This window comes from Oncorhynchus mykiss, chromosome 5 (genome assembly GCF_013265735.2).
Source record: "Oncorhynchus mykiss isolate Arlee chromosome 5, USDA_OmykA_1.1, whole genome shotgun sequence".
Taxonomy (NCBI): Eukaryota; Metazoa; Chordata; class Actinopteri; order Salmoniformes; family Salmonidae; genus Oncorhynchus; species Oncorhynchus mykiss.
In genome coordinates this window covers 68,427,774-68,451,446 of record NC_048569.1, presented here as the reverse complement: position 1 = coordinate 68,451,446, position 23,673 = coordinate 68,427,774, and the positions used below count along the sequence as shown (strand labels likewise).

Genomic DNA, 23,673 nt, shown 5'->3' with positions numbered 1-23,673 from the left:
TGTCCATTCTTCCAGCTCAGGTGCAGGCTATTGCCTCTCTCTGTGTAATTCTGAGTGGGGTTGACTGGGGAACCTGCTGTACTGGCCGATTGCTCTCAGCTTGCTCTGAACGTAAGCCTAGTGATTTCACCGAGCGGGCATATTGTAAGGCAGATAGATGTGAGTGAGTGTGATTTGCTATGATTTGGCCATACGCGGCCCGCCACACACTATCTCTGCCAGGTCTGCTCCGAGTGGGGTTAACCCTTTATGCCCCAAAGGACAGTGCAACTATAACAAACGTTGATTAAAGGAGGAATCTAATTCTTGGAAATATCATCTTGATATTATTACATTTTGCTCCAATGCTTTTTTAATGAGCCGTCTTTTTGATGCATTTGTATTTAGTGAAATCCCCTCGAGCCTTGACCTCTGTGTTGTTTTTATTAACCACAGGCTGGCCCATTACAGTTTTGCAGTGTGTTAAAGAGATTTCTGCCGTGTTACAGTGTGGGCAGGAGGGATGCCATCATGGCAACAGTAATCTGCAGTCCAGCTCGCTGCTAGCTCACTAAATCCCACTCCACGTCCAACAGAAAAATAAATAAGTTATAGTTTCATTAATCCTCTCCCACCTTCAAAATAATAACCCTGTTGCTTCATGGAACATTGATGTGGCTCGTCCATTATTCATAGTGGAGGTCCTGTTCTTTTGTTCTGGAGAGGAAATGAAAGATGGGTGACAAGGAGTAGAACTGTCGGGAGGAGGACAACGTGCATGTTGAGGACGGCGACGCCTTCCAGGACGCTGCTAGGCATCACTCTTTATCTCCACTCTGGCCAACTGCTTATTTCCTGCTGTGGGATATTTGAGTCAGTGCAGGGCGACGGCATGACAGTCTGCTGTGAAAGGGATGGATCTTTGTCTACGTTTCACGGCACCAAGGTGTAAAATGCCATTTGTCTTTTCATTATATGAGACTGTTGTTGAACCATGTCGGAGACAATTGTGGGTATGCACTCAACAGAAGAGTGAAAATTGGCATCATCCATAATGGGACTATTGCCTAGGGTTTTTGTTGTGCTTTTTGCATTGTGTCCTCATTTACATATTACTTGTATGAGAAAATGTGTTTGACATCGCTGATTTAGTAGGCGTAATCATGCTATTGCTATGGTCTAATTTGAATATTTAGTAATGGGGTTGCATAGAGGAAAAGGTCATTGTGTTTCTTTCTTCCCATAGCCCTGTTTCTTAATTAAGACAAATCTTGAAAGCGTTCCATATTGATTCTGCTTCTCTCAAGGCCGCACTTTGAACTATGGTTAGTAATGGGGGAGATAATGGTTGTTTGTATGCAGAAGGTTTGGTGATAGTTTATTGGGGCCAGCCAATGATTTCCAGCAGCAGCTCCCATCATCTCCATGGTGTGTGATGGTGAGAGATGAAAGGAGGATGAGAAAGAGGGGTGGTTGGTGGGAGTCTGACAGGACTGAGGTGGGAGTCTTCCCATGTTTTATTATGATGAGGTGAAATTTTCTAATGCTGTTACATGACATGGAATGCAAACCATCAATCAGACACCGTGCCGTTCTTCATGCCAATGGAAACAAAGCCGTGTCCTGAGGGAACCGTACAGTATGTTTCAAAGAGCTGAGGGGTTTGCTGGGATATTACCATATTTTGGTAAGACAACATGCAAAGACATTGTTTTTATCTTTTATAACATGAATATTCCTGTCACCATGTATCACCATGTTAGAGGTGTGTGGTCTTAATGGGTTCCTGTGTTATGAGGGGATGTATATTTGTGCTTATTAGACACTCGATAGAAGGAGAGAAAGCCATCTGCCTACCTGCTGAGTACTACTGTACATGGGTCACGGAAAGTACTGCTAGGCCAACATACAGTACAAGCATACACACTCACTCACTCACTCACACACACACACACACACACACACACATATATATATATATATTTATAAAGCCCTTCTTACATCAGCTGATATCTCAACGTGCTGTACAGAAACCCAGCCTAAAACCCCAAACAGCAAGCAATGCAGGTGTAGAAGCACGGTGGCTAGGAAAAACTCCCTAGAAAGGCCAGAACCTAGGAAGAAACCTAGAGGAACCAGGCTATGAGGGGTGGCCAGTCCTCTTCTGGCTGTGCTGGGTGGAGATTATAACAAAACATGGCAACACACACCGTGTTGTATTCCTTCCAAAATCCTATTTTCCCTAACCATTAATCTAACCATAACTCTAAACTTAACCCAAAGCCTAACCCTAAAACTATACCTAAACCTAAACGTAACCCCTAACCCCAACCTTAATTCTAACCCCAACCATAATTGTAACCCTAAACCTAAAATAGCGTTTTTCCTTGTGGGGACCGGCAAAATGTAAAAATCTAATCAAATTGTATTGGTCACATACACATGGTTAGCAGATGTTAATGTGAGTGTAGCGAAATGCTTGTGCTTATAGTTCCGACAGTGCAGCAATTTCTAACACGTAATCTAATAATTCCACAACAACTACCTAATACACACAAATCTAAGTAAAGGTAAGGAATAAGAATATATAGATATAAATATATGGATGAGCAATGGCAGAGCGGCATAGGCAAGATGCAATAGGTGTTATAAAATACATTGCACCAATTGTGCAAGTTCTCCCACTTAAAAAGATGAGAGAGGCCTGTAATTTTCATCATAGGTACACTTCAACTATGACAGACTAAATGAGAAAACAAAATCCAGAAAATCACATTGTAGGATTTTTAATTTATTTATTTGCAAATTATGGTGGAAAATAAGTATTTGGTCACCTACAAATAAGCAAGATTTCTGGCACAGACCTGTAACTTCTTCTTTAAGAGGCTCCTCTGTCCTCCACTCGTTACCTGTATTAATGGCACCTGTTTGAACTTGTTATCAGTATAAAAGACACCTGTCCACAACCTCAAACAGTCACACTCCAAACTCCACTATGGCCAAGACCAAAGAGCTGTCAAAGGACACCAGAAACAAAATTGTAGACCTGCACCAGGCTGGGAAGACTGAATCTGCAATAGGTAAGCAGCTTGGTTTGAAGAAATCAACTGTGGGAGCAATTATTAGGAAATGGAAGACATACAAGACCACTGATAATCTCCCTCGATCTGGGGCTCCACGCAAGATCTCACCCCGTGGTGTCAAAATGATCACAAGAACGGTGAGCAAAAATCCCAGAACCACACGGGGGGACCTAGTGCATGACCTGCAGAGAGCTGGGACCGAAGTAACAAAGCCTACCATCAGTAACACACTACGCCGCCAGGGACTCAAATCCTGCAGTGCCAGACGTGTCGCCCTGCTTAAGCCAGTACATGTCCAGGCCCGTCTGAAGTTTGCTAGAGAGCATTTGGATGTTCCAGAAGAAGATTGGGAGAATGTCATATGGTCAGATGAAACCAAAATATAAATTTTTGGTAAAAACTCAACTCGTCGTGTTTGGAGGACAAAGAATGCTGAGTTGCATCCAAAGAACACCATACCTACTGTGAAGCATGGGGGTGGAAACATTATGCTTTGGGGCTGTTTTTCTGCAAAGGGACCAGGACGATTGATCCATATAAAGGAAAGAATGAATGGGGCCATGTATCGTGAGATTTTGAGTGAAAACCTCCTTCCATCAGCAAGGGCATTGAAGATGAAACGTGGCTGGGTCTTTCAGCATGACAATGATCCCAAACACACCGCCCGGGCAACGAAGGAGTGGCTTCGTAAGAAGCATTTCAAGGTCCTGGAGTGGCTTAGCCAGTCTCCAGATCTCAACCCCATATAAAATCTTTGGAGGGAGTTGAAAGTCCGTGTTGCCCAGCAACAGCCCCAAAACATCACTGCTCTAGAGGAGATCTGCATGGAGGAATGGGCCAAAATACCAGCAACAGTGTGTGAAAACCTTGTGAAGACTTACAGAAAACGTTTGACCTCTGTCATTGCCAACAAAGGGTATATAACAGTATTGAGATAAACTGTTGTTATTGACCAAATACTTATTTTTCCACCATAATTTGCAAATAAATTCATCAAAAATCCTACAATGTGATTTTCTGGAATTTTTTTTCTCCATTTTGTCTGTGTACCTATGATGAAAATTACAGGCCTCTCTCATCTTTTTAAGTGGGAGAACTTGCACAATTGGTGGCTGACTAAATACTTTTTTGCCCCACTGTACATATGAGATGAGTAATGCAAGATATGTAAACATTATTAAAGTGGCATTATTTAAGTGACTAGTGTTCCATTTATTAATGTGGCCAGTGATTTCAAGTCTGTATATAGGCAGCAGCCTCTCAATGTTAGTGATAGCTGTTTAACAGTCTGATGGCCTTGAGATATAAGTTGTTTTTCAGTCTCTCAGTCCCTGCTTTGATGCACCTGTACTGTCCTCGTCTTCTGGATGATAGCGGGGTGAACAGGCAGTGGCTTGGGTGGTTGTTGTCATTGATGATCTTTTTGGCCTTCCTGTGACATCGGGCGCTGTAGGTGTCCAGGAGGGCAGGTAGTTTGCCCCCGGTGATGTGTTGGGCAGACCGCACCACCCTCTGGAGAGCCTTGCGGTTGTGGGCGGTGATACAGCCTGACAGGATGCTCTCGATTGTGCATCTGTAAAAGTTTGTGAGGGTTTTAGTCACCACTTGTCTGAATTTTCCTTGTTTTACTATCCTTGTGAGGACTTCTGGTACCCTAAGGATAGTAAAACTAAAAAACACACACACACAGCAAGAGGGGAAATCTAATTGTATTTGGATATGAAAATGCACGGATATGTTTAAATGACATTCCCGGGGCTCCAGCACGTTGAATGATTTACCTTTGTGGCGTAATGGAGCAATTTCTTTCTTTCTTTCTTTTTTCCGCTTTTCAATCTACAGTAAAAATTCTCGCTTAGCTCTGCGACAAGTCATCTGTCACTCTGCGCATGGCGGATGAGACTCTGGTGACAAAGTCGCCCCAAGACTTGCTATTCTGTCTCCCATGAGGGATATTAAAGAGCAGCAAGCATCAATTAAATACTACAGTGCTGCTTAGTGCAAAGCAATGCTGGATAGTCATGTAGTTGATCAGTTGGGGACCTGGGACAGTGTGGATGGTTAGCTTTTACTCTCAGGTATATGTTAGGGAGTTGTTTTATGGGGGTGATGATGGAAGTCAGATGTGATGGAACATCAGTGTAAGATTCTAGTTGTATGTTTCCTTTGTTTGTTTTTCTGTTACATTAGGCATACAGAGGTTTGTATTTTGTTGACCCGACTGTAGAAATGTTGTTTGAGAGCATTGAGGCTTTAAGGGCAAGGCTTCGGCAGCCAGAATCTCTCCAAAATGACCTGTAATTCCCAGTGTCCAAGGTAATCACTGTAATGGCCTGTCAACACAGCCAGAGAAAGCAAGCAAACAATGCGCATTACTCACCCACTGTCAACTCATCCCTGCTTGGTTTCTGACCAGAAAACGTGTGTGTATGTGTTTCCATGTAACTGTGTGTGTGTGGACGTGTGTGAAAGAAAGAGAGAGAAAACCCCCCACAATAAGTCAAAAAGCCCCTTCTCTTCAGAGAGCAGAGTTGATCCCCTTTCTTGCCCAATGTCATGGCTGTCACATCCCCTCTGTGCTGAGTGTGTGTGAGGGAAGGAGAGAGAGAAAGAGAGGGTGGGGCGGGCTGTGGTCCAGGGGTCAGGCTCTGTTTTCACACTGCTGTCCTGTGGCCGAGCAGGGCTGTCACTCACACTCACACCAACACATCACATCAGAGAGGCTGAGAGCTGGGATGGTCTCCCCGGCCTACCTGTGAAATACAGTATTTCGTGCCTCTCCCCTCATCACAATCTGCTCCTCATCTACACCACACTTGTTGGAGGCCATTCTGTTTTGTCTCACTCCCTCTATTGATGAGCTCTCCATGTCATGTCATCCATCCCTATTCTATTATACACCTACAGTATACTCCTACCATCTCTTAGAGAGGCTACGGTCTAGCTGGCCTTATTTCATCCCACAAGGTTGCCTTTTGTTATTCTGACTGCGCTACAATTCGCCGAGTTCAATCAAAGACTGAGATTGCCAGCCCAGCTGTGATAAAAGTACATTCGGCTCTAAATTAAATTCAACATAACTGGGAAATGAAGCAAATGCGAATAAACAAAAGCGGATGCTCGGGTGATTTGACTGTGAATGATAGCGGTGGAGTGTGAAGGGTAATGTATTGTTTCTTCCTCTACCGTAATTGAGCTGTGCCTCTCAGAGGCTCTGATGTGACATGTGGTGCCCCGGGACAGGGCACAGAGACAGTAAGAGGATAGTAGTGCTGTGCTAAGCCTGTGATTCGCTAGCTGACTCCAGTCAACCTCAATAAGTGCGGTGCCCGCTCCTGCTCCCGCTCCCCCAGCCCCAATACCAGCCTGTGGCGTGGAAGTTAATTGGCAGCATCTGCTGTCTGGGAGCCCGAGCGCCCAGTTACCCCCCTGGCACCTGGAGCCACCAGTCTGCCTGCAGGCAGCGAGCGGAGAGAGCCCAAACACCACAGCTGCCACCGGTGCCAGGGGGGATGTGGTCAGACAGGCTGGCCGGCTGTGCCAGGCAGGGACACCCTCAGGGGACAGATGGTTTACAGATCTGGGTGGTAGTGGGGAGAGAGAAAGCAGAGAGAGATAGAGACTCACCTGCCATGCCCTAACAGGCACAACACTGATTTCCATTTAGAGAAGGTGAAGAGCCTGCTGGATTTGGTTGTTGTGTAAAATTGGCTTATTTTAAAACAACAAAGTGGAAAATGTAGCATTTTTGTAGTAGAATCACAATGATTATTTTAATGCCGGTTGTGGTCAAATTATACTTGAAGCTTTTGTTGAGGCAGTATCCTAAATCCAAAGTGCAGATCCTTTCCAATATGATGTTATTGTTTTGAATCTCATAAGGATTGTAGCTATCCTTTGTCCTAATGTCCTTGTGTATGTGAGAGGTCATTCTCCAGTGAAATTACTGGTTCATGCTCTTCATTTCCTGTGTACACTATGACATCACTCTAAGTGTATGACATTATTCTGATGACCTCATTGTGACCTCATGATTTGTCATGTTGCCATCAGGAGAGTGGATGATCTCATCAGCCTAACCTCTATCTGATGAGTCACAGTGACACAGACACAGTAACATGGTTATGATACGGCTGAGATCATTGTTGTCGTACTCTATTTAATGACTATGTGGATGTGCATTTTTTAGATTTACGTTATGGCTGAGAGAAAGCAACAAAGAGGTTTTACACAGAGAGCTGAGATGGGAATACTTTCATCATTGGAATTTCACTTTCAGAAATTACGTTTTTTTGTAGCAGAATACATGTCTCCTTTGATGAACACATTTCCAACACAACTTATATATTTCAGGAACCTGCGGGTGAATTTACTGTATATGGTTTACTCTACAGGAATCATTACACATTTCACGTTAGACTCCTGTCCTATCCCAGTATGAATGTTTACGTAAATACTTGAGGTAAGTTCACAGACAACAAAGGAGTGAGAGGGGAGGTTGTCTGTCTGGGAAGATAATGCTATCAGAGAGCAGGCAAATTGAATCTGGAGATGCATCTGCATTAGCCCTCAAAAAGCCCTGTCACTCCACCATCTCTACTCCATCTCAACAGCATCTCTCCAGCACACTGCCCTAGGCTACATTAAGCTACATGTCTGCCTTCCTGTAATTAACAGAGAGAGCTATTGTTCGCCTTCTATGGAGAATGAATGCGGTACAGTTGTCAGGAGCAGATTGCTCTACAGTATGTCTCGGATCTAAGAAATGTGTGTGTGTTTTTGTTGTTGTTTTTTTGAGTTGGTTGTGTGCTTATGTGTGCTTGAGTGTGTGAGTGTGTGAGTGTGTGTGTGCGTGAGTGTGTGTGTGCGTGAGTGTGTGAGTGTGTCTGAAGTGTTGTTTGCCTGCCAGTCTGGCGCCAGGCTGTCTCCCTGGGTCCACTCCACCCAGTGAGCTGATGCAGACAGTAGACACATCCACATCTCCCCTGGGAGAGGAGAGTAGAGGAGAGAGAGAGGTCTCACAACCACTCCACCTGCTCTCTCTCTCTCTCTCTCTCTCTATCTCTCTCTCTCTCTCTCTCTCTCTCTCTCTCTCTCTCTCTCTCTCTCTCTCTCTCTCTCTCTCTCTTTATCTCATAGACACTGTATTTGTTTACAACATGCTTTCAGACACCTTTTACTGATTTATCAGTGTGTCTAATAGAATGTGTGATTTCTCAGTTTTTTTGTTGCCTACAGAAGTGAGTGCATCTCAAACAGCTTTTCTATTATGAGTCATTATGACATTTGCTTTACTCCATGTTTAGCATATTCACATTAGCTGTAGTCCTAGTATGATGGGTGTGATGGGTGTGTTGGTGTCAGCCGTCAGCCAGACCACTCTGTGGCATTGTGGCTCCCCTGGGACCTGGCTGAGACTGAACACTAATGTGGGGTGGGGTCTAATGCTGCATGGTGTAGGTGCATGGGGAGCTGGTGTTTGTTCCTGTTATCATAACCCCTCTTACACATTTATCAACACACACACACACACCAGGGTAAAACACTGACATCATGGTTGTGGCGTGTCAGTGCCCCCCTCCCAGACTAATGCCACCTGCCCTCATGCCCCAGAGGGGGGTGGTGGCGCCACGCTGGCAATGGCAGGGTGATCATCTGCTCTCAGCACAGTGGGACCTGTAGCTGCACCAGCATGGAGCCATGGGCGGGCCTGGGGGAGGGGAGGGTGCTGCGGTATAGTCAACCCTCTGCCCTGTCTGGCACATAGTCCACTGTTAATCAAATTAATTTACCCCATTGAGAAAAATCTAAACTATCCACACCAAGTTTGTATTCAAACTTTCAGATTGGTTCACAGGTTTTGGATGAAGTTTAGTGCTATGGTATTGAACACAGTACTTTAGAGAGATCTAGAGACAGGCGAGTGGACCTGGGACTGTCTGTAGCAGGGAGGGGAAGGTCATGCCACTACTGAACACCACCGAGAGGTGTGGCCATCTGCTGGTCAATCAGGGTGCTGGCACAGCTACACTCCTCTCCAGGATGATTCTGAGCACTGAGCACAGTACAAGGTTGCTTGATCAGACAGGACAGGATTCTCAAGACCTCATTTAAGACATGTTTGCCCTGGTTTTGATTCTGAATGCGATCGCAAGCCACTGGCCCTACATCACATCGACATCCACATAACACCCGTGGAGATGTCTGTCTGTTGAACCGGCTGTGCATGAGTGATATGTGTATGAATGAGGTCCACTGTTTGCACACGGATGTGAGTGGAATATTTCCGCACCACAGAGTAATATAATGCAGCCCACTCACCAGAAGAGGGGTTGTAGAAGGACTATCCTCCATCACAAGCCTCTATGCTTCACCACTGACCCTACTGTATGAACCCACTTTACAGTGCTGCCTGCCTGGCTCCCTCCAAACCACCACTACCCAGCCAACCCAAACTGGAAAAAATCTTCCACTGCGTTTCAAAGAACTGTCAGCAGTACCGTAATTTATCACCCCCGAGCCCACTGAGTAATTCTAATGGCATGTATTTTGATGACTTATTTTGATATATTTAATGACGCCATAAAACGAACCCTGAAGTTGAGTCGATGCCTCTAGCTGAATACTTAAGTACCCAGTGTGTGTGTTCTGAGTGATTTGGTCGAGAGAATTTGCGACGCTCTTAAAACATGAATAAAAGTGAGCTGGGGAGTGGTGTCTTGTTTGTGTGATAAACAGAAGAAGCACCATGGTGATGCGCAGCGACCTTACATGTTCTTATGTGACCTGATACCTACAGTGCCTTGCGAAAGTATTCGGCCCCCTTGAACTTTGCGACCTTTTGCCACATTTCAGGCTTCAAACATAAATATATAAAACTGTATTTTTTTTGTGAAGAATCAACAACAAGTGGGACACAATCATGAAGTGGAACGACATTTATTGGATATTTCAAACTTTTTTAACAAATCCAAAACTGAAAAATTGGGCGTGCAAAATTATTCAGCCCCTTTACTTTCAGTGCAGCAAACTCTCTCCAGAAGTTCAGTGAGGATCTCTGAATGATCCAATGTTGACCTAAATTACTAATGATGATAAATACAATCCACCTGTGTGTAATCAAGTCTCTGTATAAATGCACCTGCACTGTGATAGTCTCAGAGGTCCGTCAAAAGCGCAGAGAGCATCATGAAGAACAAGGAACACACCAGGCAGGTCCGAGATACTGTTGTGAAGAAGCTTAAAGCCGGATTTGGATACAAAAAGATTTCCCAAACTTTAAACATCCCAAGGAGCACTGTGCAAGCGATAATATTGAAATGGAAGGAGTATCAGACCACTGCAAATCTACCAAGACCTGGCCGTCCCTCTAAACTTTCAGCTCATACAAGGAGAAGATTGATCAGAGATGCAGCCAAGAGGCCCATGATCACTCTGGATGAACTGCAGAGATCTACAGCTGAGGTGGGAGACTCTGTCCATAGGACAACAATCAGTTGTATATTGCACAAATCTGGCCTTTATGGAAGAGTGTCTAGAAGAAAGCCATTTCTTAAAGATATCCATAAAAAGTGTCGTTTAAAGTTTGCCACAAGCCACCTGGGAGACACACCAAACATGTGGAAGAAGGTGCTCTGGTCAGATGAAACCAAAATTGAACTTTTTGGCAACAATGCAAAATGTTATGTTTGGCGTAAAAGCAACACAGCTGAACACACCATCCCCACTGTCAAACATGGTGGTGGCAGCATCATGGTTTGGTCCTGCTTTTCTTCAGCAGGGACAGGGAAGATGGTTACAATTGATGGGAAGATGGATGGAGCCAAATACAGGACCATTCTGGAAGAAAACCTGAAGGAGTCTGCAAAAGACCTGAGACTGGGACGGAGATTTGTCTTCCAACAAGACAATGATCCAAAACATAAAGCAAAATCTACAATGGAATGGTTCACAAATAAACATATCCAGGTGTTAGAATGGCCAAGTCAAAGTCCAGACCTGAATCCAATCGAGAATCTGTAGAAAGAACTGAAAACTGCTGTTCACAAATGCTCTCCATCCAACCTCACTGAGCTCGAGCTGTTTTGCAAGGAGGAATGGGAAAAAATGTCAGTCTCTCGATGTGCAAAACTGATAGAGACATACCCCAAGCGACTTACAGCTGTAATCGCAGCAAAAGGTGGCGCTACAAAGTATTAACTTAAGGGGGCTGAATAATTTTGCACGCCCAATTTTTCAGTTTTTGATTTGTTAAAAAAGTTTGAAATATCCAATAAATGTCGTTCCACTTCATGATTGTGTCCCACTTGTTGTTGATTCTTCACAAAAAAATACAGTTTTAAATCTTTATGTTTGATGCCTGAAATGTGGCAAAAGGTCGCAAAGTACCTCCTCTAATTTCATACTCTGAAAATCCACTCTGTCAGTCTATGATTTCACATTTAATCACCAGTCCAAATAGAGATAAAGATTTTTGATTTTTTTTTATATAGATGTAAGAAACCCCTATTAGTGAATTTTACCTTAGTGTCTTGGACGTGGCTCAAGTTCCTCATAGTTTCCATTTCTGCATGCAAGCAGATTGGAATATACAACCCCAGTGCATTTCTCTGGGTCTTTGAGTTTATGGTTTCAGGTCTAATGACCCAATGATTTAAGGTCTGGGAGGCTGTATGTGTGTGCTGCTGTTCGCCAGGCTCTTAGCTCTAACATGGCTATGTCCCCATAGCATTTATGTGTGGAGGTGAAGCATCACCCGCATGCTCTTGCAATAGAACAAAGTACGGAGCCAAGGCATTTTTTGCTCTTACACATAGTACTTGGTGCTTTTAGGTGGGATTTGTTTAACTCTGATAGAATACTGTATCTGCTGCTGCATACTATTCAATCATGGTAAGCTCTATGAATTTGATCTGATATTGATTGTTCGCCTGTTTGTTCATCTAATTCACCCAAGGGTTTGTAATTTATTGTTCTCTCTAAAGAAAAGGATATTTTAAACGCTGATATCAGACAGCATAACGTTGGGGAGACAGATTTACCTAGGCTGAATAGAACAAGCAAATCATGAGGGTTGAATGGTGAGAAGTGAACACTTCTGACATGGATGTCACATCTCACGTGTGATGCCTTTTCTCACTTCTGTCTTCCCCCAAAATGCTGTGGGGAAAGGGACAAGACAGCAAATTAAATCTCTTAACGGTTTTGATGTTAACACCTTAGAAAATCTTCCAGCGGCTTGTTTAAACCACTCGGCTTCAGAGGGTCCCTGTTCAGGCTCAGATGTCTCTGTAAACTACTTATTGTCTCCCCAGAAAGTGGGCTTTGAGATGCCTTTCCAAAGGAAAGCCCGGAGCCTACTAACAACCCATGACTACTGTACATTGTTTTAAACCCACGCACTGATTTGATGCTTTCCAGGACATTCAGTGACTTGCAGTGGCAATCACTATACACTATACTACAGTATACCATCAGTGATCACATACGGCCAACAGAATGACAAAGCAAGAGAGGTTGCTTAGTAACAGTGCGATTGGATACCGTCTTTATGTCTGATCTGCATCCTAAAAAGATGGATAGATACATCACACATGTGAGTAGGAGGCATACTTGACTGTTTTCAGATCATTCTAAAGCTATTTTCTGCTTGGATTAGTATGCAAAAGAAGGAGGCTGTGCCATGTTTCAACAAAAGTGAAATTGTTCAACATCTGGCAGCGTAGGTAGAGAGATTGGCTCTTCAAATGCGGCTGGTCGTACATTATGGTTGTATTGTATCATTGTGAAAAATATCATCCAAATGTAAACATTTTTATTTTAGGAACAGAGCTTCCATTTGTCACAAATTGATGGTGTAGAACTGTGGCACTTGTGGGACATATTTTAAACCATTCCCAACATTGAGCGCTTGACAGGCTCAGCTCTGAGCAGAGAGAGAAGCGAGTAGCGTGACTACAGTGACCTCTACGCTTGATTGATTTGAGAATGTAGACAAGATGTCCCTAGTATGAAAGCTACCAATTTTATCCCTCATCTCTGAGACTTCTGAAGGAAACAGATCAACATCAAAATTAAAGCCCCTCTTGTATCTGCTAACAGTTGAGAAGTTGAAAAGCAGAGGGAAGGAGAGTGACACCTCAGTAAAGGCTTGCTTTTAGCTGCTAGTGCTCTGCTCTCTTTGGTGTTGACCCGGATTCTGCTGGAGAAGTCGTGTTATCACATAAGACATTTCAAGCAGAGTTTTGTTTTTCTTATCTTCATTTATGCCTGCTCTTGTATAGAAGTTGTGTTAACACGTCTCACAGCCCTCGTTCAGTTGATGACCTTGAGCTTTAGGATGGAACTTTCTGTGGTGTAGAATATATTTGTGACGTGTGAGCGTGTGTTTGCTGTGGCACTGGATTGTGAAACCACGTTTGTGCACATTATCATCGGAGGCGGCTTTTTTGTTGTTGCCACATGCAGTGATAAATCTGTTTGGGAATGGGGGCACTGTACCACATCCTGAAGTACGAGAGGCATGGGGCAGCATTATTTAGATAAAAACGAATTGCCAGCAGCCGTTCAGGAGCAGACACTGCAGAGATATAAACCAGGGTGACAGCAACCTCTGCATCGCTGCTCTCCAGAGGAAGACACAAAGCTATTTTCTTTGGCCCATAACAGTAAAGCAGTCCTGCGATGGCCAGCAGTAAATTCCTGTTGTGTAATTACAATCAATATCGAAGACTCGCTCAGTAGCCAACAAGGTCAAATGGTACAGAGAAGAGCTGCACGGCTGGATAATGCCAAACAGATAGATGAATAAATAACTGGATAAAGTGTCATCTTATTTCATTCTTCCGAGGTGGGGTGTGACAGGGTAAAATGCGGCCCCCTGTTTTCAGCCTGCCAGGTCTCCTGGGTGTGCAGGGAACAGCAGGAGGTCCTGCACTCAGCCCTGGATAAGCAATGGAGGAAGCAAAACACCTGGGACCTCCTGACACAAACTATCATTGTGCTGTGTTTGTGTGGGCGTCCATGTGTGCGTGCGTGTGTTTGTGTGTGCGTGTGTTGGTGCGTGCGTGTGTTTGTGCGTGCGTGTGTTGGTGCGTGCGTGTGTTTGTGCGTATGTGTGTTTGTGCGTGCGTGTGTTTGTGTGCTTGTGTGTGCGTGTGTTTGTGCGTGCGTGTGTTTGTGTGTTTGTGTGTGTGTGTTTGTGCGTGCGTCTGTTTGTGCGTGCATGTGTTTGTGTGTTTGTGTGTGTGTGTTTGTGTGTGAGTGTGTTTGTGTGTGCGTGTGTTTGTGTGTTTGTGCGTGCGTGTGTGTGTGTGTGTTTGTGTGTGAGTGTGTTTGTGTGTTTGTGCGTGCGTGTGTTGGTGCGTGCGTGTGTTTGTGTGTTTGTGCGTGCGTGTGTTTGTGTGCTTGTGTGTGCATGTGTTTGTGCGTGCGTGTGTTTGTGTGTTTGTGTGTGTTTGTGCGTGCGTGTGTTTGTGCGTGCGTCTGTTTGTGCGTGCGTGTGTTTGTGTGTGTGTGTGTTTGTGTGTGTGTTTGTGTGTGAGTGTGTTTGTGTGTTTGTGCGTGCGTGTGTTTGTGTGTTTGTGCGTGCGTGTGTGTGTGTGTATGTTTGTGTGTGAGTGTGTTTGTGTGTTTGTGCGTGCGTGTGTTTGTGTGTTTGTGCATGCGTGTGTGTATGTGTGTGTTTGTGTGTGAGTGTGTTTGTGTGTTTGTGTGTTTGTGCGTGCGTGTGTTTGTGCGTGCGTGTGTTTGTGCGTGCGTGTGTTTGTGCGTGTGTGTGTTTGTGTGTGTGTGTGTGTTTGTGCGTGTGTGTGTGTGTGTGTGTGTGTGTGTGTGTGTGTGTGTGTGTGTAATTCACATGAACAGGACAAACACTTCACCAATACACATTTTTCATCCCACATTCCACCAATATGTTTGATTAGGATTAAAATCCTTTGATTTAAATGAAAGGTAATATACTTAATTTAAGTTAAAGGTAATTGCATGAGCCAAGATCCCAAAATATCACATTGAGTATACTTGATTACACAAGCAGATTAAAGTTGGTGAAAATGTAGAAATTCTTCAAAGAAAAGTTTTTAATTATTGCTTCCTTCTCCCATTCCTTCTCCTCTTCATGGCGCTTGTTGAGCACATGTATACATACGAATGTGTGGTGTATGTCTTTGGGCACGTGCCCAGTAGTATTGTCGACTAGCTCGTCAGCCACCTAATGCCCTGTAAGATGCAGTGCAGGGATGTGGGAGAGGCACCCGCCCAGGCAGCCAGCCTTGGGGCTCTGCAGACACTGGATAAGAGCCTTCTCTGGAGGTGGGCGGGCCAGCACTGCTTACTGCCCCCTCTCCTCTCACTCCCCTCTCTCTACCTCTCTCCCCTCTTTCTCTCTCCTTCCCTTCAGCCAGGCATGAGGCAGGGCGGGGTGGCTGCATTAGTATTCTGCTGAGACAGGCACACTTGCACAGAGATAGGAACACTTTCTCCTCTACCAGGGGAATAATCAGCTTGGCCTTTTCCCCCTTTCCTCACTTTGCCTTATACAACTCGGCTAATTTGGTTTGATTTTAATTTTGTGTTTCACTTTGTAGCGGCAGCAGCATTTTCTGTGAGTGTTTGTTTGTATATATATATGCGTGTGTGTGTGTGTGCGCGTGCACGTCAGCATAAAAACCAACAGCCTATTTCCCATCTGCCCATCCCTAGTTGAGAGGCGATAGAGTATGGGGCTTATTGAGAGGGGGGTCAGTGAGTCCCAGGTTCATTTGAGACAGGCTGCCTGCTGCCCTCTGCTTATCAGATAGGCCGCTCAGGACGGCAGGCTGCTATCAGATACAGATAGCATCTCAATCTGATCCTGGTCCTACAGGAGGGACGCCAGCCTGCCATCACAGCCTCTGATCTGCCTCCTCTTTCTCATCCTCTCCTTATCTTCTGTCTCCCTCCTCCTCACTCACTCTCTCTCCCCCTCCCCTTCCCATCATCCTCTCTGTGGCCTCAGCTCAATGCCTGTCCGTTATTGCTTTTTCCCCTCTCAGAAGATTCACTCTCTTCTACTCCTCTTTGCCAACATTTGTTGTGGATCGTTATTCACCCCCCCCCCCCCACCTTTTCTCTCACATATCCTTGTTGTCAGCTTTTTTATTTGCATGTGCACAGGCTTTATATGCAGTTATCAGCTGCGTAGACACTCATTCAGCTGGGATGTACCATCAATTGTTAGCCTGTATGAAATATCCATAGTCTACCATTGTCCTTCTTTATTTACTGCTTAATACAGTTAGTTTGGGATGCAACTCAGATGATGCCCAGTGAACAGAAGAGATGCAGAGGCAGCCAGGGGAATAGAGAGAGCAGAGCAGAGCAGTAAACTGAGAGGCTGTAGGGGATGCAGTAGTGTCACATTTCTGATTGATCGCTACTTAAGGCCCCTGGATCACTCTCCTTGTAGCCCTCGGCATTACCACAACAGACCGGATGACAGCGAGACTAGAAACTTTCTGTACTGTTCCATGCTCTCACATTGATACCAATGACCTTATAGACAAAATGCTGCAAGCAGTTGTCCCTTTATAATCGGTTATCAACCTGATAGAGTCTGGGGAAAGGTTCTGAGGGAATTATCTAATATGTATACAGTATGTATTGTATATGAGACATGAATTTTCTCTAAATCCTTGAAATGTTCCCCTGTCCTTGCAGGCAAAGACTCCCGACTAAGAATGTGTACTACTACCGTTGCCCTGACCATCGGAGAAACTACGTGATGTCTTTTGCCTTCTGCTTTGATCGAGAGGATGATGTGTACCAATTTGCTTACTGCTACCCCTACACCTACACCAGACTGCAGCACTACCTGGACAGCTTGGAGCGCAGGAACCTGGACTACCTGCAGAGGGAGCAGCTGGGGCTCAGTGTGGTGAGTGTGTGTGTGCGTGCGCATGCGTGCGTATACGTGTGTGTCCTCTCTCCCTCATCAAACAGTTTTCAACAGACTACCAAAGAGCCCACAGCCCAGGTCTATCCACCAGTCCTACGCTTCACATTTTCATGTTATCAGTATGACTGTTCAACTCTGTGTGATTGTAGCCAGAGGACAGGAGGGATCCTTGACTGTGCTACTGTAGGTGGTGTGGTGGTGAGGCTGGTTGAGCCACACAGAGTGTCTCCTCTCTGTGTTGTGCCTGTGCAGCGCTGCACGCTGGTTGCCCTCTGAGGGAGAACACTGCTGCCTGTAATCAGGAGAGCTCTCTCTTTTCACAGGAACAGGAAGAGGATCTTTCACACTGCCTGCAGTATTGTCTGCTCTTATCAAATAATAGTAGGAGAAAAACACATTAGAAATGCTTATTATTATTATTTTTGTATTATTATTTAAAAAAATAACATTTGTCAAGGAGAGCTAGCTGCAAGGGGCAATGTTGAAAGTGCATTTATTAATAAGGAATGTGGCGTAAATTTTAAAAGGAGTCACATAGGGCAGATGATGTTGGTGAAGAATAATTTCAGAAAGTGATCTCTCAACTAATAGGAGTCCAGAATTGGCAACAAAGACAAGAACAGGTATCGGCATATTCCTTCAATAGTTCCCATCATATAATTATAATTCTAGAATTCTATTCGTTTTTCTATGCTTCCCACTGTCCTATGACATGTCCAAGTGCAAAATGAGGGCTCCAAAGTGTGCAGCATTAGTTCTACTTTTTAGCCTCACCAGCACTTTGTGATAAATACAAGAAGTTCAGACATAAAACTGAGTAAGTTGGCACTCAGACTAAGGATTAGTTTAGTATGCATAGTCATAGAGGCGTTTTATGGCCTTATTTGTCTTTTAATGTCCTGCGGTCCTGGATCTCTGACAGCCCGGCCCAGCAATCTCATTACGACCTGCAATGAGAGAGGGATGAGGGGACCTTTCCGTCTGCTGCTGTAAAGAGCCCAAGTCCCTCCAGTGGCTTCACACACCCACATGATACATGTTAGCTGGAATAGCTTACCATATACAGTACCAGTCAAAAGTTTGGACACATCTACTCATTCCAGGGTTTTACTTAATTTTTTACTATTTTCTACATTGTAGAATACTAGTGAAGACATCAAAACTATGAAATAACACATATGGAATCATGTAGTAACCAAAAAAGTGTTAAACAAATCAAATATATTTTATATTTGAACCACCCTTTGCCTTGATGACAGCTTTGCAAACTCTTGGCATTCTCTCGACCAGCTGCATGAGGTCACAAAGTCACCTGGAATGCTTTTCAATTAACAGGTGTGCCTTGTTGAAAGTTCATTTGTGGAATTTATTTCCTTCTTAATGCATTTGAGCCAATCAGTTGTGTTGTGACAAGGTAGGGGTGGTATACAGAAGATGGCCTTATTTGATAAAAGACCAAGTCCATACTAGAGTATGGCAAGAACAGCTCAAATAAGCAAAGAGAAACGACACTCCATCATTACTTTAAGACATAAAGGTCCGTCAATCTGGAAAATGTCAAGAACTTTTAAAGTTTCTTCAAATGCAGTCGCAAAAACCATCAAGCGCTATGATGAAACTTGCTCTCATGAGGACCGCCACAGGAAAGGAAGACCTTGAGTTACCTCTGCTGCAGAGGATAAGTTCATTAGTCCGAATTTTAGATTTTTGGTTCCAACCACCGTGTCTTTGTGAGACACCGAGTAGGTGAACGGATGATCTCCACATGTGTGGTTACACCGTGAAACATGGAGGAGGAGGTGTGAGGGGTGCTTTACTGGTGACACTGTCAGTGATTTATTTAGAATTCATTGCACACTTAACCAGCATGGCTACCACAGCATTCTGCAGTGATACGCCATCCCACCTGGTTTACTCTTAGTGGGACTATCATTTGTTTTTCGACAGGACAGTGACCCAACACACCTTCAGACTGTGTAAGGGCTATTTGACCAAGAAGAAGAGTGATGGAGTGCTGCATCAGATGACCCGGCCTCCACAATCACCCGACCTCAACCCAATTGAGATGGTTTGGGATGAGTTGGACCACAGAGTGAAGGAAAAGCAGCCAACAAGTGTTCAGCATATGTGGGCACTCCTTCAAGACTGTTGGAAAAGCATTCCAGGTGAAGCTGGTTGAGAGAACCCCCCCCCCCCCCCCACACACACACACACAGAAACCACATGTGCATATCTACACACACAATGAAAGAGTTATTTTTGTTCCATTGCCCTTTCAGATGCAGACTCCATGAAGAAATGACACTGTGGCATTAAATAGCAAATGGACCTATAGTAAATCATCAGGGGGTAAAACAAAAGCCTCAACATTTAGTGTGGCGTTCACTGGTGAGCTTGACTGATTGCCTTAGCATGAACAATAGAATTTTCAATCAGCCTCTCACTCAGTTTAACTTGTGCATGAAGGCATAAGATAGAAAGTGTGCTGTACAATGCTCCTTATTTCTGATCATTAGGTATGGCTTGCTCATAGGCTAGTCATAGCTCCAAATGGAACTTGTTGGAAAGCTTGATTTCAGAGATGTAGCTACACATTTGAGGTGTGATTATAAATCAGAGGTTGCTTGGATTGTTTCAGACCAGAATGAGCCTGAAAGTGCTTGTCAGAACTGCAGGGCTAGAATTTGTCAGTGACACAGTTCCTCCACTTTTCTGCTACTCCGTATTAACTTTCAACTTTCATTGTTGGAGGGATTTGAAAGGAGGGTTATGTCAGTGTGTACATTGGCTGATGTCTCAGGGAATGTAAACAAGTGCCAAAGTAAGAAAAGATGAGGAGGAGACAAACTGGACTCAGAGTGACAGACTTAGAGACTGGAAGACAAGCACAGGGAATCAGGCCTCAGGGCCAAGCAGCTGTAGCACACTAGGTCTACCTGCCTACCGATAAACAGCTGCAGTAATTGTGATGCCTCGTCTCCACCAAACACAAAGAGAGATCATAGCTCCACTGTAATAGGGGAGGACTACTATAATTGCACTTCTGGGATAATAACAAATGCTTGAACTGCATATTGCCTTTTAGCCTCCGTCTCTCTACCATCCCTTTATCGTTTTTCTCTCTCTCTCTTCTCCACTCCCTTTTTATATAGCGCCTAGATCTGCTTCAGGGACCAATAGTAAAACAGCTTTTTGATGGCGTATGTGCTACTGTAGGTGAACACCAAAGCTTTGCAAGCATACTAAGCAGTATGCGTTTGCATGTTTGTCAGTCAGTGTATGGAAATATTTTTTGCCATCTGCTTTGCCCAGGTGTCATTCAATGAGGTGTGGGGTGAGGTTTGAAAAACCTCTGTTCATCTGTGACAACTTAACAGGCAGCTCGGGCTTTTGTTTATGGCCAAAGGTTTCTTTCCTTCAGCTCTTTTAAGACAGACATTACAGACATACTGGATGTCTCTCTTGCTTCTTGTACCCTAACACATTCTTTGTGATGGTCTACAGTCCTGTGATGGACTAGTGGGTTATATGAAGGGTTTTATAGAGTTTATGTTGGAAGGGTTAGGCAGTGTATCCATTTCCCTGTTCTCTCTTTCTGAACATTTCTCCTACAATCCATTCCTTGACTGTTGTGTTAGCTACTCTCCCCCCTGAGGGACAAGTCCATGAAGACAGAGTGGATGCTGCTTGGACCTTTCTCTGCTAACAAGTGTGTGCACTCCAAGCAGAAGTTTCCTTAAACTATTCCACCATTTCTCTCGTATTGACTGCTAAAAAGACGGCCAGGGCCCAGTATTGAAAGCACACCAAGTGTGTTTGCTACACAAGTTGACAAAGCATTTTCTTATGGGCAGAGTCAGTCTAGGAGTTGCAGAGAAAGCACTTTTACCATTCCCTTCCTGTCATGATTTGTCACCTCTGACAAAGCAGCCCTTGTCTGCAGCCATCTATGATTAATGTGCAAATAAGAGCTGCTCAGGATGATAAGTGAGGAGTCGATGACCATCCTTAAGTCTGCACCCCTCAGCTGCCATCACTGTTCCACAATACTTACTGTGTTTTATGAGGGAAAAAGAATCACCCTAAAAGTATTTTCTCAAAACAGAGGATTTTATCATTTTGAAGTGTGCAGCTTAAATAAGGAAAACAAGTTCCTCAAATTTGACATAGGAACACAATAAACTGACATTGTTGCAACGGAGTTACACAATGCTTGCTGGAATAACCACAAAACCCTTTTCTCATCATTCTAAACCAGCTCTGAGCTTGTCGACAATAATAGGCCTTCTAAGTGCCTTGTGGATGTCACCTTCAAACGTTCAGGGCTCACACAGACTGAGGATGTAAAGAGGCCCTTCCATCCCAATGCTCCAAGGTGGAAAGAGGCGTGTGGAAACGTCAGATGATGTGCTGGTCTGGGAAGGTGATTTTCTACGGTCCTAATGGCCACTGGGTCTCCTGCAGACAGGCTGTAGGGGACTGTGTCTTCGTGCCTGTTAGTGGGAATAAAGGATGAGAGGGGCCTTTGGCCCACGGAGTTGGCACTGCGGCTGTCTGCTGGGCTTATCGCTGTGTTTGTACACTGCGTGCCAAGATTTAATCAATAGCCACTCTACCTTCCGCTAGGAGAGAAGGTCAAACTGACTTGAGCGTTAGTAGCTGATGCTAGAGAAGAGAAGAGAAGAGAAGAGATGGAGACTAGGTTTGTCTTTCCTACTGCATGGTGGATGGATGGCCATGCTGTGTGAAACCAGGCTGCTGGGTAATTGCACGAGGTCTTGCCATTTACTGGCTTAACAGCAGCCAAAGTGTCTCACACAACATCATGAAGCATTTTGCTTTCCCTTTGTGTCCACTCTTTCACATCCCCGTTCAAGGATGCTGTTGACAGCAGCCATGTCTGTTCTTCCATGAATGATTCTATGATGGCGGTCTAATTTGGAGAGCCCTCCAACAGTTGACTGGTATTTTTGAGCCGCTATCAGACTGCCTGGGCAAGCCTTCATTATCATCTGTATGAGCTGAGAGCACAATATCACATACAGCGACCGCACTAAGTGGAAGTCGTTTGGAACATACAGAGGGAATTGATGATCTCTAGTTCTGACGTCTTGCTGAGGAATGCTGTTTGCCTATATATGATAACACTGCAGCAGCCTAGAATGTCATACACCAGACCTCGGCTCAACCTTTCTGAAGGGTTGTGGGGTCATGCATGATCACTTTTGCTTGACCCTGGCTGCTCTGGTTGCTATGACAAGAAGCTGGCCTTTATTGGTATTTGACCTCTATTCCAACATAGTTGGAAAGTGCTGATGTAGCTGGATGTGCATTTAGGGATATAAATGGGTCTGTTTCACCTGTTATATCTCAGCGAGGTTGGATCAATGGCTTGGCCTCTGACCCCAACAGTAGAGCAAGGAATTTATTCCACATGAAATTGAAGATAAAACGATTTATCCGACCCCATGCTATTGAGCTGGCCTTCTATCTAGACCAATGAGATTCCTCTAGGCTGTTGTCCCAGTGCTTTATTGCATATCATGACCCCTATAGCAATGCCATCTCACCAGTATTTAGTATAGTAATGACGAAAGAATGGAGTGGGCTGGAGAAAAGGTAGGTATGGCTAGTGTGGTGGAGACAGTGGCCATTGTCATTAACATACGTTATCTTAAGTGGAATTGGAGGCCATAGCCTATGTGTGGTAGAAAGATAATTCAGTAGAATGTTTGTCAGATGGTGGTGTATTTTCCAACTTGACTTATTATAATGCAGGCACAAAAAGAGCAGATTTGCTCAGTCAGAGATAATATTTATTTTTGAAATTGGAAATCGCTCACACCTTTAAGGCTTAACGCTCTCTCAATATTGTGGAGCGGCTCTGTGAGCTACTTTATATTCACGGGCCCGCAGATAGAATGACTGAGTGGTGAGAGAGGAGAGGGGTGCTTTATGGACAGGAGGATATCACCCAGCATGGCTTATGTTGTCACTTAGCTGGCAGCAGCTCTCTCAGCCTCAGATACAACACCTCTGCCTCCTCTCTCATCCTCTCTCTCCTGCTGCACTCGCCTATAATAGATAGATCTTCTCCATCATCAACAACCCTGTCCTCACATACTGAGGCCTCGGCACCAGAGGAGAGGTGGTACTGTTAGCAGACCCACAAGCCTCACAGTGCAGGGATGACATTTCTCACTGGCACCTAGCTCCAGTGGTGGGCTAGGTAGGTAGTGGTGGTGCTGGGAAGGAAGGCTCTGCTGAGGGAGAGTGGGTACTGTAGGTGCTGCCTTGCAGTGTGGGAGTCGTGTGGAGGTGGTTGGGAGAGTGAGTTATCGAGTGACAGAGGAAAAGGGATGCGTTGTCAAATGGATCCGCTGCAGCAGACACGCTCGTTTGCTCCTTCTCAGAGAAATCTAATCCAAGCCACAAAGCTCTGCACTGCCGTCCCTCTCGCTCTCTCTGCCGCCCGACAATGAATATTTACTAACCACTACTTTCTAGATGACTCCATGGATGGAGGACTGTGCATGTAAAAAAGTATCTGTTTCATTTTAGTGTCAGTCCTCCTCTCCCATGGGGCCAAGGAAGAGGAAAAAGAAGAAATAGTTTTCTAAAAGTGTTCAGGTTTTTTAATAGGTCAGAATACACTTTTCTGACAGTGTAATTGCT

At 44.5% G+C, this 23,673-nt stretch overlaps 1 protein-coding gene across 1 annotated transcript in view; it reads left to right on the top strand.

Moving 5' to 3' along the window:
* agbl4 (ATP/GTP binding protein-like 4) overlaps window positions 1–23,673 on the top strand; it is a 409,012-nt gene that overhangs the window by 191,686 nt on the left and 193,653 nt on the right. Inside the window, exon 5 of the mRNA XM_021604030.2 lies at window positions 16,761–16,977. Coding sequence (XP_021459705.2) covers window positions 16,761–16,977 — 217 coding nt within the window. The remainder of the gene's footprint in view (window positions 1–16,760; window positions 16,978–23,673) is intronic.